Source organism: Triturus cristatus, chromosome 4_1, assembly GCF_964204655.1.
Source record: "Triturus cristatus chromosome 4_1, aTriCri1.1, whole genome shotgun sequence".
Classification (NCBI taxonomy): domain Eukaryota; kingdom Metazoa; phylum Chordata; class Amphibia; order Caudata; family Salamandridae; genus Triturus; species Triturus cristatus.
The window spans coordinates 366,511,589-366,529,183 of record NC_140585.1 but is presented as its reverse complement, the minus strand read 5'-3'; the positions used below and the strand labels follow the sequence as shown (position 1 = coordinate 366,529,183).

General features: G+C 43.7%; 1 protein-coding gene across 5 annotated transcripts in view; it reads right to left on the bottom strand.

Annotated features, from left to right (window-relative positions):
• Positions 1-17,595, bottom strand: part of FGD4 (FYVE, RhoGEF and PH domain containing 4) — a 597,812-nt gene that overhangs the window by 225,093 nt on the left and 355,124 nt on the right. For all 5 annotated transcript variants that reach the window (XM_085652397.1, XM_085652400.1, XM_085652401.1 and 2 more), the window contains exon 2: positions 12,757-12,930. In XM_085652397.1, coding sequence (XP_085508523.1) covers positions 12,757-12,930 — 174 coding nt within the window. The remainder of the gene's footprint in view (positions 1-12,756; positions 12,931-17,595) is intronic.

Below are 17,595 nucleotides of genomic sequence, written 5' to 3'. Positions count from 1 at the left end.
CTAGCCAGCGCTATATAAAACCCTGCAAATAAATAAATACGTTTCTAAACTATCACACACACATGAGCAAAAACATTTAAGCTAAAACTAAATGACACTGTGTAGAAAATAAGTATTTCAATGAACGTTTTACTTGTTTTAGGATCATTGTGACTGGATGGAAGCACACACGGCTCTGCATTACACCAGACTCCCAGCACACTCTGAATCAAATGGTGTAGCCCAATAAGACACACAACCTGGGTGGGTTGGTGGGGATCTAGACAGCACGCACCGAGCAGAAAGCCAATCCAAAATGAAACAACACTACAAAGCCCACCCCGTTGGAGATATAGGGCCTGACTTACAAAGGGCCTCCGCACTCGTGGCGGAGGACGCGCAGTCGTGGGGGAGTCTCCACACTTGGGGCGCAATAGATTCCGCCCAAAGTGTGAGACTCCCCCACGACTGTGGGGCCTCCCCCACGAGTGTGAAGGCCCTTTGTGAATCAGGCCCATAATCCTGAGTGTTAACGGGTTCTTGAGTTTCTAATGGAACACGTCTGCAGCCTGATCACGAAGGAAAAAGCAGTGAGTGGAATTAATGTAGGCGATCACTAAACTTGAAGAGGTCGAACCAGCTTCTGTCATAGGTTAGCAATACCAGCCTTCTCGTCCTAAAGTCACAGGCAGGGGCGGCTCCTCCGCTAAGGCGGAGGAGCGTCGCCCTACTACTTTATGAGCAGTGCAGAGGAAATACAAAATAATAGTAACAAAGCTTTATCATTATATTTTTCCTGACACACAGAGAGGCACAGGGTCAGACTGATTTGCATATGGCCATGTCTGAACTGGGGTGGCAGAGTGGGCTAAAGAACGGTGATGGATCAAACCCGGATCTGTTGACTGGGTGTGAGTGTTTGATTGGTTCTGATGCTCCGTCCATCACCACCCCCTTTTGTAACACAGAGTGGTTCAGCACTCAACAATCAATTGTGGCTGCAACAGATTTTGTAATCTATAGTATGCATATGAACACAACAAAGCAGTATATTTTCAAGCAACCAATATGAGTTGTTTCTTCTTTGGAAAAAATGTATTTTATTCTTTATTCACTGTTCTTTTCTTAAAAGACAGCATGCAGTTGGTAGCCGACGTGTTTCGTCCACCTGGGACTTCTTCAGGGCTTAGCATGCGAGGGATGTGTTTGCGTTGTTCTTCAAAGTGTGCCTTCCAGTAGAGAAACAATGGTATAGTTGATGTATGGAGTAAAATTGCTCCTGGTGTTGACAACGTGACGTCTAGTTCAAAATGAACCAGACGTCACGTTGTCAAAACCAGGAGTTTTCGTCCCAGGTGGACAAAACGCGTTGGCTACCAATTGCATGCTGTCTTTTAAGAAAAGAACAATGAATAAAGAATAAAAGAAACATTTTCCAAAGAAGAAACGACTCCTATCAGTTGCTTGAAAAGATTCTGCTCCATTGTCCTCATATGCATACTATAGATTACATAATCTGTTACAGCCACAATTGATTGGCAAGTTGAGTGCTGACCCACTCTGTGTCTTGTCCAGGGAATGTCCTTTCCCTTTATGGAGACGTAGAGGGGTCATGTCTCTGGTTCATTGCACCACTGTATAGCTCTTCTTTGTTTACTCTCATCACTGTGTGTTGTTGAGTGCAGGACTTGTGTGCCTTGACCCTTCCTCTTGTTATTAAATTTTTCCTTCCTAGGTGCGTGGAAGAGCGGGGCTGGCTAGAGAAGGGGCCAGGGGAGGAGTGGTGAGCACACTCAAAGTGCACATGAATGTTTGACCAGCCGTCTTGGGCAGGCCAAGCAGGCAGGCCAAGCATTTATGCGCACTTTACATGTTCCACAACAGACCGCATAACACAGACTGGTGGGGAACATGCACAGGCTCCCTGTCCCCGTCTGCGTGCCGAATCACGAGGCACAGATCAATCACAACGCTGCAATGCAGTGTTGTGATTGGCTTTTGGGGGAACGTAGGGGAACCAATCACAACCCTTGCAGCCTTGTCATTTGCTTAGGGAGCTTTAGAGCCCGGATGTTTCCTGCGAGGAGGAGAGGTGACGGGGAGGCAGAGGCTGGGAAGAAACTGGCAGGGAAGTTTGTTTAATTTTCTTATTTTCTTGCCCCACCACCGTTCCCTACCAGCCGCCCTCAGGCGCAAAAGGCACCAACTAGAAATACCTTTATAGTACTATTACACCAGACCAAGCCTGCACATGATCCTCACCTTTCCTAGTAGGAATAGGAAGTAATGTGCTGCGACACCTTTTGCACCCAGTTTCAGACTTACTGCAGCCCTTGGAGTTAGACTGCGAGGCTTCACTACAGTTTTAAACTAAGGGGCAAGAAAGCATCATAAGAAAAGGTTAATAGCTTGGTAGCCGGACTACCCAGCAGCCCTGACGTCTTGAGCTAAGACCTCCTGGAACAGCATCTTCTGACTAGGGTCGCAGTGGCGACATAGCGTCGAGCTACGGGGGGCCCGAACCCAGCTGTATCCCTTCTGCCCCACCTTGTGCCCTATCACTGTGCCTATTAGGCAAAGTGAAGGACACGTTACAAGCCGGACTACCCAGCAGCCCTGACGTCTTGAGCTAAGACCTCCTGAAACAGCATCTTCTGACTAGGGTCGCAGTGGCGACATAGCGTCGAGCTACGGGGGGCCCTGGCCCCAGCTGTATCCCTTCAGCCCCCCTTGTGCCCTATCACTGTGCCTATTAGGCAAAGTGAAGGACACGTTACAAGCCGGACTACCCAGCAGCCCTGACGTCTTGAGCTAAGACCTCCTGAAACAGCATCTTCTGACTAGGGTCGCAGTGGCGACATAGCGTCGAGCTACGGGGGGCCCGAACCCAGCTGTATCCCTTCTGCCCCACCTTGTGCCCTATCACTGTGCCTATTAGGCAAAGTGAAGGACACGTTACAAGAAAATAGAAAGCTGGATTCGGGCCGTTTAGGAAAGCCTACAAGAGGAAACATACCTCTAGGGAAAGTAACAGAAAGAAAAAACAAGATGTAAAGAAAATGTCGATGTGATAGTAAAAACAAAGGAGATTAAATTAAATTAAGAAGTTACAATAAAAAAAAAAATTAAGAAAAGTGCAAGAAATTAAGCGAAATAGGAGTGGGAGGTATACACGCACACTCTAGTCTGTTATAGCCCTACCAGTTTAATCAGTGGCCCTTGCGTGCCTCCTCTGAAAATCATTTTCAGAGAGCCCACTATGTGCATTAACCCAGTCAAGGATGCAGCTGTGTTAAAGGATATAAAAGAACAGCTACGAATGAATACTTAGGGAGAATTCTCAGATGTTTTGCTGTTTTTATTTTTAATGCTCACATCGTCTATTCGTTTTCAATCAACACAGTTACATAAAACCGCCAACACTGCGTCATTTATGCCCATCAGGAGTCTTATCACATTGATCCCTCTCACCTCAACCGCGTTAGTACTTTTACTTGCGCGACACTCACCCGTGTCATCATTTATCAAGCTTCAGCCGATGCTGCCACTCAACCAATAATCAGTGATATGGCTGCAGCTTTCCTTCTCCCTATACCTTAGGAAGCCTCCTTGGGCAGGCTACACATTGCACACGGTATGTGCGCTGTTGCACCAAACCCGCCAGCCCAACCATTACTGCCACAAGTGACATTATGATCATCTCTGCAGCTTTGCTTCGCTTAATAAAGACAAGCATTTATAAACACAAAATGTTTGATAAATTCTGGGTCCAAAACCTGAGCAGTGGCAAAACCATAGCTTTTCAAAGGGTGAGGAGGGGGCGGTGTGCACTTGCACTGGTTCCTCCATTCTGAGCCTGGTTAAACCTTTAAGTATTAAAAGCTATTTACATTTCTAAATATAAGACAATGCCTGCCAACGATATGCCTGGAATTATAACCATCAAATAAGGGCCAGCACCATTATTCCACACATCCCACCAAATGCCATAAATGACACCCATAATGCATGACTAACATTCAGCAACTGTGGGTTCATGGATGCCGACAATGTGTCAGGAATGACCACAATCGTCCAATGGAAGACCATGATAGGGTAAGAATTACCATTGAGCAACAGATGCACACAGTATGCCAAGAATTAGTGACATAGTATATGGCACCACTGTCCCAAGGATGTGCACAATATGTCAAGAATGCCTGTGGTCCATATCCGCCGATACTTCTGATGTGTGACTCAATCAACGGTCACCAGTTAAATATACACAATTATCCTTGACTCGCTATGAAGCTGCTAGCTCTGCTTGACTTCTGTCATTTGGGATTCGAAATTCCGCTAACCTTTTGAAATCTTACATCAGTTTACATATCCACTGGATTTGCACTGCAGAACCCTTCGTGAACTTCATGGCCTGGAATGGACCGTTTTGGTATTTCTCCCTTGACACATTTTGACTACCTTGGCTTATTCTTTGCTGTAAGCGGCGCTTTTCATTATTAGGAAGTATTCTTCATGCTTGTTAACTCTGGTTGGACCTTACGCATTTATCTATCGTCTTGCACGATTATCGAAACAGATTAAAGACACTGTGGCTCTCCTGATGAAGACGCTTTACTAGCGTCGAAACGCGCGTTGAGAACATCTCGGCCTTAGCCACTCCTGTTTACAATTTCTCGTATTTGCACTTTGTTATTTGATGGATTACATATGTGATTTGTTTCATGCTGTGTAATGTACTGTCTATTTTAGTGACATTTTTCTGAACCATATTCTTAAATTGCATATTTTTTAATTTGGATATAATAAATTTCATATATAATTTTTTTTAATATCATGTATGTTGTGTCTCCTTCAACAATATTAATGTCTATTGATTGAATATTATAGTGTTTTGTATTTAGACTGCCTAGGTGTTTAAATTCATAACAATATGTCAAGAATGACCACCATTTTGTCAAGACCAGAATGATGTCAGAAACAGCCACCAACGTACCATGAGTGGCCACAGTGTGCCAGGAGCTACCACCATTATGCAAGGGCATGCTTGTTATCAATGCATGTTAACATGCTCGCTACATCCAAGTTGCCACAAAATACAACCACTATGTGAAGGACAGCATTTGACCATGAGTGCCCAATGGCAAATAGCCCAAACTGCCCAATAGTTTCCCATGGATGTCCACAAATTGCCAAGAAATGCCCCCATTATGTAAGGGCAAGACTTTTACCATGTGTATCTTTGCCCATGAGTTATCAAGAACTGACTCCAGAGTAAAAAAGCCAGCATTTTACCAGAGTGGCAATTGGAACAAATCTCATACATGCTCCTAATTTGGATCGGAAGCCGAAGCATTAACAGTGCAACAGGAGAGAAGGGGCAGATGCCGGTGCGGATGAGACAACAATGAGACAGCGGGAGACAAAATCTTGGATGCAAAACAAATTAATACTCATTATCAACCCATATTTGAACCCGTTAAAAAAAAAAAAAATGTGAGGATACTCTAGAGAGATTCTCTGAATCACTGAAAGAACTACTTTGTGTCTTCCGCACACGAGGTCTTACTCTCAAGTGCTTTCAATAAAGAAACCTTGCCCACTCTATAAATATGTCTGATTGCTCTGGCAGAAAGTCTAATAAACTTTACCATTCCATTGGATAAGCCCGATCGATGTTTCCCAGAAATTGTTTGCACAGGCCCTCCTTGACCGCCTCCAGGCATGGATGGAAGAACAGGAGATCTTGAGCCCTTATCAAGCCAGATTCATAAAAAACACCGCCACCGTCGACCAGATATTTAGACTCCAACTTTTTTTCTGGAAAACGGTGACAGTAGAGGGTGGCAGCCTCTACCTCATATTTGTGGATCTGAAATCGGCTTTTGATCTTGTGCCCAGGGCCAAACTATGGGGTGTATTGAAAGACCTGGGGATGCCCCGTACCTCCTTAGCATTTTGATGAGAATGCACGAAGCCAACTTTGCGCAAGTGAGGTCTGGAAAATGTGCTGAATTAATCCCCGCTTTTCGGTTAATAAAGGGGTACGGCAGGGGTGCGTCCTCGCACCTACTCTATTCTGTTTATTCATCAATGCACTGGTTGACCAACTCAGAAAGGTGAAGGACAATGATGCCCCCAAGTTAGCATGTAGTATTGTCCCAGCTATGATGTTTGCTGACGACACTCTTTTACTTTCCAAGTCGCCTATGGGAATCCAGCGGATTCTTGATAGCTTGTTTGCCTTCTGTAGAACCAGGGGGATGGAGATTAATACACAGAAGAACAAATGTATGGCCAACAATCCTGCCAACAAGTCCCACTCTAACCCCTGTTTGAATAGTACCATTCTTGAAAGAGTGTCGGTTTTTGACTATTTAGGTATCACCTTGACCGAAAACCTGGAGAGGGGGCCGCAAATGGCCAAAGCAAGCCTTAAGCTTGCGCAGATTGTAGGAGGAATTGCAAAAATGTATAGAACTTCCACCCACAAACCAGCCGGCCCAATAGCTGAGATTTAGAAGGTACAAACTAGGGGTGCTAGATTATACGGGGCAGAATTATGGGGACATTGTACCACTAGTAGCCTGATTAAGCTAGAGAACAACTTCATGAGGCAGTTGTTAGGCCTCCCCCGTAGTACTTCCCTCACCCCTCTATGCCTGGATCTGGAAATTAGGCCCATAGGGGAAGAGATCGGCCTTAGACCCATAACTTTCGGGCGAAGATTGTGGGTGACCCCAGAACTGGCAGTCTATCGGACTGAGCTTAAACAGCTATTGAGTCTGCCGGGTATCAGTAAAATACCTTGGTTTGTATAAATAAAGGATGTCTGTCATAGGTTGGGCAAAGCAGGCTTATGGAACAACCCTGAAGAATCATGTCCTGTACTTTCCCGGTCAGAATTGGTCAAATCTTATAGGAGGCACAAACTTGCTGACATCCAGGAAAGCTTGTCCTCCAGTCATTTGACAGTTGATTTAAAAAAAATCAAGGACGAGCACATTACAGAACTCTTCCTGGATGACATTCAACCAACCCTGGCTAGGAAATTAGATGCACAGTTTTGATTTGGAACTCTACCGCTCTATGCCTTCTCGAATAAATGGTCCAAAACGAAACCTGGAGGGTACCCTGCCTGTAACTACAAGGAGGAGACAGAATTACATGTCTTGTTCTGATTATAAACTACCCGGCACTGGCTCATTCAACTCTGCAGGAATTTAGGTTTCGTATACGGTGCAGAGGCATTTAGAATCCTAAATTACGTCACTCATGCCCCTATTGTTTTTGCTGTATCGTGTTTTTTAACTCTTATGTGGCGTGTACATTGGACTTTCTGAAACAAGTTACCACGGCTTTAGAAACTTGTATTGTTTGTATTTTTTCTTAATCACCCTTTGTACTTATTCATTCCTTTTTAAAGTTTTTTTATAATAATACCGTTTGATGAAATAAGTTTTTAACCTCGGATCGTACTGTATTACACAAGTTTTTGTTTTAAGTGATTCCCAGGCAGTTTGATTTGGAAGAGTTGAGTTCCGACTTGCCTAGGCTTATTTCCTGGAAATTTCTAAAATCCACTTTATTATTGTTAAATTTGTCATACAGTACATTCATTCACTGGGACACTTTTTAGCATATACTTTTTATATGAACGAATTTTATGCTTATGTATTATCTATGATTCACTCGTGTATATTCCTTCAGGAGAATTTTTTTTTGTCTGTTTATGTACTTTTATGGTCCATGGGATCGAAATAAAGTTATGGAATGGAAAAAACTCTACATCATTCTTCACGCATTCAACCTGCATGTGCTGCGGACTTTTGAACCTGGCTCCACCTCTGGTACATATCACATATAGAAGTGTATCAATGTTAGATTACATATTTGCATCCAGAGCACTCAGAGAGCACTGCAGGCATATCTCTATCCCAAAATGCAAGGAAAGTGACCACTATCCCTTGATCGCCAGCTTCAGGATAATGTACGAGGAAGGTCCAACTCTACCAGTTATTAGTACTCCAGATGGCTCAGAAATGTGTAAGCCAATCAGGAGACTAAAATTGGACAGTACAGCTGTAGCCCTTTTTTAGCAACGGCAGCTTGAATTCAAACAAGCAGACACTGAACCAGCCATGGCTCTAGGGCCGTACTACATTATACGCTGGCCAACCATGATAACCTTCAAACACAACTAACTGGCGTATAAGATGATCAGACAACAGAACAGCAAATGCAGGGGCTCGGTAACCCGAGGCATAAACCATGGTATAGCGGCACACTTAAAAAACGTAAAGCAGCATTAAGTAAAGCAAATAAAATCTACACATTTAAATCAGCAAACAAAAAAAAACCTAACCTAAATTAATAATGGTGAGGAGATCCGAACGGAAAGCCCTCTGAGAGGCTAAAAATAATTATGAAGACCAATTACCAGAGTGCACACACTACTAAGGCCCAATAAGCAGTCTGAATGTTGACAGTTTGTAAACAGATTAAATTAATCAACTTAAAATAAGAAACAGAATATCACCAAAAAAAATAGACAGCACATATAAAATATCTGTGTACTACAGGTAAAGCACCAATGGAAGTCATAAAGATGCCCAATAACTGACCGGAGTCAGCCACAGCGACAAAAAGTCACATCAATCAAAGGTTGGTCAAACAGACCGGTAAGACAAAAAGAGCTAATGGGGCACCAGGATCAGACGGCCTACCTGGACATTTACTCAGGACAGACATAGATTTCTGGAGCCAACATTTAACACCTTTGTATCAGACCTCTTTTACGTACACCCAGGTCACAGATACAGGGCGGGGATCAATTTTGCACCCGATCCACACGAAAGGGAGCCTAAAGGACCCAGCAAACTATCGGCTGATAGCTTTACCCCCCCCCAGGCAGACGGGCAATATCCTGTCAATCATTAGCATCAAGTGTGCTAAGTGTTGAAAATCTATTAAATGTAGGTAAACCAAAATGCGGCTGAGCTAGCACTCCTGATTTAATTCTACGTAACTCCTGATCCCCTCCCATATTGGGTGAGGGTCTTAGATGTCTATAGAAGCCGCCGAGGGGCAAAAGTGATACAATACAATCTTTAGGCGGATATCTGGCTTCTCTTTCCAGAGAGGTTCGGGCCCAGTTAGGATTCTTAAAGTTAATAATGATGCAGTCACCGTGCAATGATTTTCTTGCGGGCCCGATCCAGTTCACTCTTCTAGTCAAGAGTATTTGGTCAGCACGACCCACAGGAAAACCACAATTTTGGTTTAACCAATGCACCACTTTGTTTTTTAAAGTATCATGCTTTTCCTTTTGGTCTGGCTCTAGTGATGGTACGTTTGCCAAAACAGCCACGTATGGACAGCATTCTGGGGGTAGGTTAATCGGCAAATCAGCTCGTCCCTCTTGCTCCTCCCGCTCCTTGGATTTATTAGGGGCCTGTCCTGACTCTACGCCTATAATCCTGTCCCCTTTACTATGGCAGGATATCTACTCTATGACGCTTTCTGTCCAGGGCCTATTAAGGTCGTATTGACAACTAAAGTGGGCGCTTGGATGTTAATACCTTGGCCCTCTCCGTTCCTGTTAGGGCTATTGGAGTTGCTGGGAATACCAGATAATGTATTTTCTGTAGCATTGGTTATACCTAGTTTAGGATGCTCATAATATCCCCCCTGTGGCCCATTCGCATTCTCCCTTGGGTGTTCACTGATATGTTTTAGTATGTTGCTAAGTTTAGTGACTTCTCCGTTAAGTTTATCTAATTTGTCATGTAGTGGGCTAATAGATACCTTCAATTTTTGTGTCAGAAGGGCTACAATATAGTTAGCTTGCTCGTCAGACAGGAGTCCTGGATCGGGGAGTTTCTCAGATGCATTGGCAATAGAATTCGATTGAGGACCTTTTTTACTTTTACTAATGGTCCCCGTTTTCACTTGGTTTTTCGCTTGGCTTTTCCTACAGCTCCTTTTCCTTTTTGGGGTCGGTGTACCGCTAGGAGATGGTGATCGCAGTATCTCAGATGGCAAGGGTAGATCAGGAACAGAGGTCCCAAAATTTGCAAGGGGGTGGATTCTTGCTCGTTACTTAGGGTGACCTCTACTTCCGGCCCCACTATTTCCTCAATCACTGTACCTACCCCTAGTGAGAGGCGGCGCTCCGCCCTGTCTATTTCAACATTGATGGCGCTGACTGACTTTACTAGGTAGGCATCAATAGTAGAGCAAGATGAGTCAGCTGCACTTTTAGGGGTTTTTAGTAATTTGCGTTTCGGCATCCTTATAATTAGTAATATGCCACAAGGACGGCAATATGACCTAAATTATTCACTGCGGTGTACAGATTACGATCAGTACAACCGCTAAGAACTAAATACCAACAGAATGAAATGCAAAATACATACAATTATATCACAGGGCCCACAGAAGTGAGGTAGTAAAATTGCGGTACTAGTACCATAAAGTGCTACGTGCCAATGATGTAAAGTGCACAAAGTGCAAAGACCTGCCAGATGCAAAATAATACAGGTACTATGGCCAAAGGACCAAGAATAAAAAGAAGTCTGGGCACAAATGTAAATCATAAAACCTATACAAATCGGGTTAAAAACCAACCAACTCTTATTAAACATCTAAGTATATGTACTGTTAATAAACGATCCAAACACACTTCCCAAATACTGGTAGGCCACACAAACCTTAGTTTGAACAAATATAAGAAAATTATATAATAATAATAATGACACAGTCTCTAGGGAGAGTGGTACTCACACTACCGGCTTAAAAGGGGATGTGGTACTACATTGATTGTCTCACCACTATTCAGTCCTTTGAAGGAATTGAAGGTATTCTGCAAGGGAGGCGCTCAATTTACTCCATGAAGTTATTCAGGCTATTACTGTTGCCCGGGCCCAAATATCAATGGATCGTATGTAGTGGCCCTGCCCTGCCACGGTCTGGCGCGGCGGTCACAGTACCTCGACTCCTGTGGGGAGGCAGAATCCTAGGCCTTAGGGGGGTGGCTCTGCCCTGCCTCTTCCTGCCAATGACGGCCAAGGACGGGGGCCGCCCTTGGCCCGGGCTTAGCCCGGTGGCCGCCAGCGCGCGTCCTGCGCTACGGGTGGTGCTCGGTGCTTAAGTGGCGCCTCCAGGCGCAAAAGCAGCATCAGGGGAGCGTCGCTGGTAGCAAGGGGCTGCTGGGGATTGGAGTCTTCCCTGCCTTCCCAGCCGTTCCCCTCACGGCGCAGAAAAAAGATGATTCTCGGCCGTTCCCCTCACGGCGTATTCTGTTGCAAAAGGAGCCGTTCCCCTCACGACGTCCCCAAGGAGTAGTTGGAAAAAAAGCAGTCTAATGTCTATTTGTGAAGCTCAAAGGAGAAGGTCAATTTCCAGTTTAACTATACATCATCTTGTATCATCTAAATGATCCATTTGATGAATAGTTACATGTCTAGTGGTTACAATTGTAATCTTGCAATGTTAACAAACTCCACAATCCACTTTGATTTTGCACCATCCTTAGATTGTTTGCCAAATCACTTCATTAAATCATCTCAACCTTTGTAGCATGTTTCATTTAGAGGAGAAGTTGGGTTGGTTACATCTATAACAGACATGCTGTGGGTCTACATAGCATTCTAAATGCACTTCTTGATGCGGTCTGCCCCACCATGAAATTCTGTCCAGCATCCCAGTGTGAACATTAATGCGTTACAAAATTATGAACTGAATGCTGTGCAGCTGCAGCTCAGGATGATTAAGGCGAAAAACATCTTCATCATCAACTTCATCAGACAATGTCAGATGCAGAACTGGCTCTCTAACATGCAACAGGCAAGACTGACACTACAACTCTCAGAAAACACAACATCTTTTAGACTCAAAGACATCTGCTTCAAAACATTTAGGCATTACAATATGGAGAACTTGGCAGAACTTATCATTCCTATTGTGAATCAAGTCATAAGTTCCCAAAGTGATCTTTAGAACTACCATCCAAGACTAGCCATGCTCTACCTGGAGGATGGTGATACCTGTCCATCAACATTCCTGAGTGCCACTCTATGAAGCAACTACTCCACACTGTTATACTTCTTGTCAAACACCTAAAAGTATCACATCTCTCCCACCCAGATGAATCTACACTGTGTGCATCATTTCATGGCTAGCGAATCAGTGAGCGAGCATCAGTGATGCATCCTACCAGCGGAAAAACTGAACATCTCTTTAGGGCCAACATAATACAATAAGCTGGAAGCTACATGCCAAGAAACGTAAAAAATAAATAAAGTACAAACCAAGCCCTAATACGGAAGAATACAGCTTAGCATTTCAAGCATGTTGATCCCACTTAGAGTTCAGAACAGAGCTAAAGATAAATCAATTTAGGAGAACTTCATTGGTAATTGATAAAGGTCTTTTGGCCGTCACTGCCCACCACAGCACACCACAAAGACGCTCCTCCACTCCCCCCGCCCCTCCCAAGGCTCCCCACTTGATGTAGAGCATCTTGGATTGATTCTCAACAGGACCCTGCTGCAATCTAGCTAGATTTGAGATAGGCATTTACCAAAACATACATGCATACATAAGTATATACATGTCTATGACAATGAAGCACACCCCCACCACAAATGAAGTAGATCGCTTTGCGAAAAGTGATCAAGAATTATACATATTTTTAACAAGCTTGCAGCATGCAGAGGAGAGACTACTATTCACTGAAAGAAACTACCACCCAAATGCAGCAGAAACGCGTGGAATTACCTTTAGGTTTTGGACTTGGAGATTGTCGTGACCCCTTCTTAACCACAGCTTTTCCATTTAGAGCCCGAGGGTCTTCATTGCATGCTTTACTTGATGTCTGATCCACCAATAAGGTTTTGCTCGTGGATAGAGATTTGGAAGATAGGAGAAAAGGTGGACAGACAATACTGTTGCCTACAAAACAAAACACATATTGTTCTCATTAACACAGGGTCATAGAATAGAGAAACAGAATGATGTTATCTATGAATTAAAATCAAGTTTCTATCATCTCTGGATGTTTACTTCTTTTGACAGCAGCAGATACCAAGAGGCATCATTCCTGACCTACGTTTTCCAGATCCAGATTACACTCAACTGTTAAATTATCCCAAAAACTGTATAGCTCATCTGCAGAATATGGTAACCAGATTCTGCCTTTTTGTTTATGAATGGTTGTGATCTACCTCACCCTTACAACTGAGCTCTCCTAGGTCTGCTAAAGAAAAAAAAATCTTCCATTTGTTGTGTTGCCAAATAGTTGATCTGGTCAAATCATTCATCCACAGTGTCAAACATTTCAATACCAAGGACTGGATTCTTGCAGAGCCCGTTCCCTCTTGCTGCACTGGTTTTCCGATTAGAAGTCTCACCTTCTAGTCCTGTCACATGGTGATCATTTTATATCAATGTATTATTTATAGACAACATTCACATAAATGCCTTTGATCAGTTATGGACAAAATTCATTAAATATTTTCCATTATTTATCAAAAGAAGTCTCCTGCAACTTTACAGAATCTGACATTCTTAGCGTTTCAAGTCCCTGAAGGGGCGTTATGAAATTGCAAAGAATTAATATGCGAGACAAAAATTAATTTTAACTAAAGAATAAATATGTATAAATAGGCGAATGGGCACAATTGCCACTCCCACAATCACTTTAATAATGAGGGCATAGGTTAATGTGTGTGTTAGAGTTGTGGTAGGATGAAGTCTTATTCTTATGACGCAACTACCTTCGCTTCAAGAGGGTATGTTCACCGACTAATTAGTAGCCATCCAATTGTTCAAAGAGACATTATGGAGAGATCGAATAGAAACAACTGGGAGAATAGATGATAGAAATGGGAACATAGAACATTCAAAAAGTTAGCCTTACAGAGCAAATTGGTTGCATGACATATGGCTTCATGTAGTGTTTTGGGTTTTCAACCTCATCTAGAGATGGGTGAAGAGCCAGATTTCTGTTATGTTGTGTTAACTTTACTTGCTATAGCGCGCGACTCACCCGGGGGCATCGTCGCGCTGCTGCGGATCCTAACAGGAAACAAGTACCAGGTGGTTCAGAATAAGTAGGCTTTGAGTAGTTTCCTAAATTTACTGTTTTGGGGAGTGGAACGCAGGGTTAAGGGAAGGTTGTTCCAATACCTTGGAGCAAGATAGGAGAAGGCCTTACCCCCAGTGCATCTTTGGCAGATGCGGGGACACACAGTAAGGCTTTGTCGCTGGATCGAAGATTGCGACTAGGGGCGTAAGCTGTCATTTTTTTGGGTGATATAGCGGGCCTTTGCCTTTTAAGGTATTGTACGTGAGGCAACAGATCTTAAAATGGGAGCGCTTTCTCACTGGTAGCCAATGCAGTTCCTTCAGCAAAGGCGCTGAGGGGGCTCCAGAAGGGCGGTTCATTTATAAGCCTGGCCGCAGTGTTCTGGATCACCTGGGGCTTAGAGAGCAGTGATTCGCTAGCTTCTGCCAAAAAGGCATTTCTGTAGTCCAGTCTGCTTATCACCATGGCCTAGACCAGAGTTCTAAGGACCGTAGTGGGGAGTAGAGGAAAGATTCTGCGCAAAAGGCGCAGATTGTAGTAGCATGCAGCTTGTGGCTGCCGCAATCTGATCTTTCATCGTTAACGCTTGGTCCAGTTTTATCCCCAGATTCTTTACTGTTAGTTTTGGCACGGGGTAGCACCCAATTGGTGGGGCCACCAGTCATCTGACCAGATGGAGGGGGCTTTTCCAAGCAGCATGATCTCCATCTTTTCTGGGTTTAGCTGGAGACAGTTCTTGGTCATCCAGTTGGAGATTGCTAACATACCTGATGCGAAACGTTTTTTTGCTGTTACCAGGTCTTGGCCAAGAGTAAACATCAGCTGGGTGTCATCAGCATATGATATTATCTCAAAGTCAAAGTGCTCTGCAATCTTAGCTAATGGGGCCATACAGATATTGAACAAGGTAGGGCTCAAACATGAGCCCTGCGGGACACCCTTGCCTAAGCTCACTTAACGTGATGAGTACGGGCCTAGGATGACAGTTTGCTTCCTATCTGTCAGGAAATGCTTGAAGCCACTTAAGTGCCAGAGCCTGTACACCAATTACTTGCAGCCTTTCCAAGAGCCTTGGATGAGACATGGTGTCAAAGGCTGCGGAGAGATCTAATAATATCAGAATCAATGGCATTCCTGCATCCACCCCCAGTCTCAATGAATTGGTCACGGCCAGGAGCGCCGTTTCTGTATTGCACCCTGGGCGAAAGCCAGATTTGGAGGGATCAAGGAAATGGTTGATTTCAAGATAGGATCCCAGCTGTTTGTTTATTAGGCCTTCAACAGCAGAGCAGTGGAGCTTCAGCTAGCTCCACCATTGGAAACGTGATCACGGGTCCATTTCACATGCGTATTCTTGCCTGCCTGCCTGTTCTTAACAGCAAAAAACTCAATTTACCCAAATGCGCTAGGAGAAAACTCCCAGAACGTCAGTTATTCGTATTTTGTTTTTCTAGAAAGAAAACAGTTTTTTGGGGGTTTGTTTCTGAAAATCAAAAAATATTTTCAAGCGGGGCTGAAACATCCTGGAACCCGCCCAATAAACGTATTTGCTTTCTGTGTAAGCACTACACAGGCAGACACACAGAAGTCAGCGACTTCCTAGACATGGTGGTGAGGGATCTCACGATGCGGCGGACAGTCATTGGGCAGGGGGAGCAGGCTGCCTACAAGAGTCTAAATGACCCGGACAGTGGTAGTTCTTGGATAGGTGGCAAGGAATTCTAAATGCAGGAACAAAAGCATCAAGTGCAAAATCACAGCGTTACATAGACAAATTTCACCCGAAGATGCTAGAGAAAACTAGCTTGACTTACTTCTAAAGGGTAAACTGACTTTCCATGAGCTTTACTTGTAAGGAGAAGACTGATACAGCGAGGGGAAACAAACTCTGCAAGAATCCAGCCCTTCAACACAACATTTTGTGCCCCACCAAGGCCATATGGACATGCACCCAAAACCTCAGTAAAAACACAGAAGGTGGTCTATTACGATCTAAAAGCAACTGACTGACCAGAATATGCAGTGATAGCCTCCGTGCTATCCGTGAGGGGTGAAACTTGAAGCTCTCGCTATGAAGGATTTGCTAGTGATGTAAAGTGGACACGGAGCATGGACCAATGTCGTTTAAGCTGGTCATCACACTTTTAAGAGGTAATGTAATCACACACTGCAGCTCCATGTCACACTGTTGCAAACAACCAAAGAGCTTTCAAACATCTATCTTGGACTATGAGCGAATTCCATTAATCTGCTGCAAAAAGTGCCTCATTCCACAGCAAATGGATCCGTGCTTCGAACAAGAATGACTGCCTCTAATCCTGCGGGCAGGGAGACCGATCTGTGTATCCGTTTATCAGTGGCAGCGAATGATGGTTCTCTGCACGCCCACTGAAATACAGAAGCAAAATATTGGCACTCTCCAGAATGGACATGCAGCTGAGCTGGGCCAATTGAGAAATGGGGGACTCAATGGTTAGGCGTTAAGTCCTTTGATACAAAGTAGGTGGTAATCTAAGTGTACTCGTTAGTCACGTGATCAGTTGCACCAAATGTGCCCGACACAGAGATAACACAGAGATAAACTAAGTCAAAATCAGACTTACACCAGACAAGGTTCAAAGTCAAAACCATGAAGGTTTATTTAAATTTAAAATCGTTACAGGAGACAAAAATAGTGAATTCAGATCAAAATGTCAATAAATTATCAAAATGCAAAATAATGGGAATCAACATAGGGCTCGGCTTTATTTTAGTTAAAAAGCCAAGACTAGATACAGTCTAGAACAAAGCAAAGTCATGCATTAGCAAGAGGCCAGGCATGACCCCTGCTCAACTCAAAAGACAAGGAAAGTCTGTAAAATCTCCACAAGTCAATAGAGGGCCGAGGTGGAGCTTGCCTCCAAAGACAGCAAAGAAAAGTCTCGGCAAGCATCCCAAAACACATCATGCAACACAGTTTTTTAAACAGAGGAGTCGCACTGTCATCATAGTTTGAAACAAATGACACATTACAGTATCCAATGGTTAAAACAAAGCAGATCACAATGAAAAAGACTTTCGCTATGATACTAATAATCCTGCATTATGCAGTGCCAGAGAAGACAAAGGCACATTTACAATGACATACACAACCTGCACGAGCCAGAGGAAGTGGCCTTGCAAAGACACAGCTGAGCTCTGATCCTTCCTCCAGTAACATGAGGAACAGGAAGAAGAATACATTTTAAGATACAAAACAACACGACCATAAACCTGCTTGAATTAATAGGTTTTTTTCAAAATACCGAAGGGCTCATTTTCAACTCCTGGTGCACAGACAGGGAAACGAGAAACCATGTTATTTTTAAAATGTGGAAAGTACAACAAATGCAAGTAAACTTGAGGCTTGAGTGGAGTGGTCCTCTGCTGTTAAAGCCCCACAACAAGGACCACAAAGAAGCTAGGCTTAAAGTTAATTACAAAATATTCCATTGGACCCTCCAAAATCCAGACTTTACCTAGACTCAATGTGATGGAAATGCCACCAACAT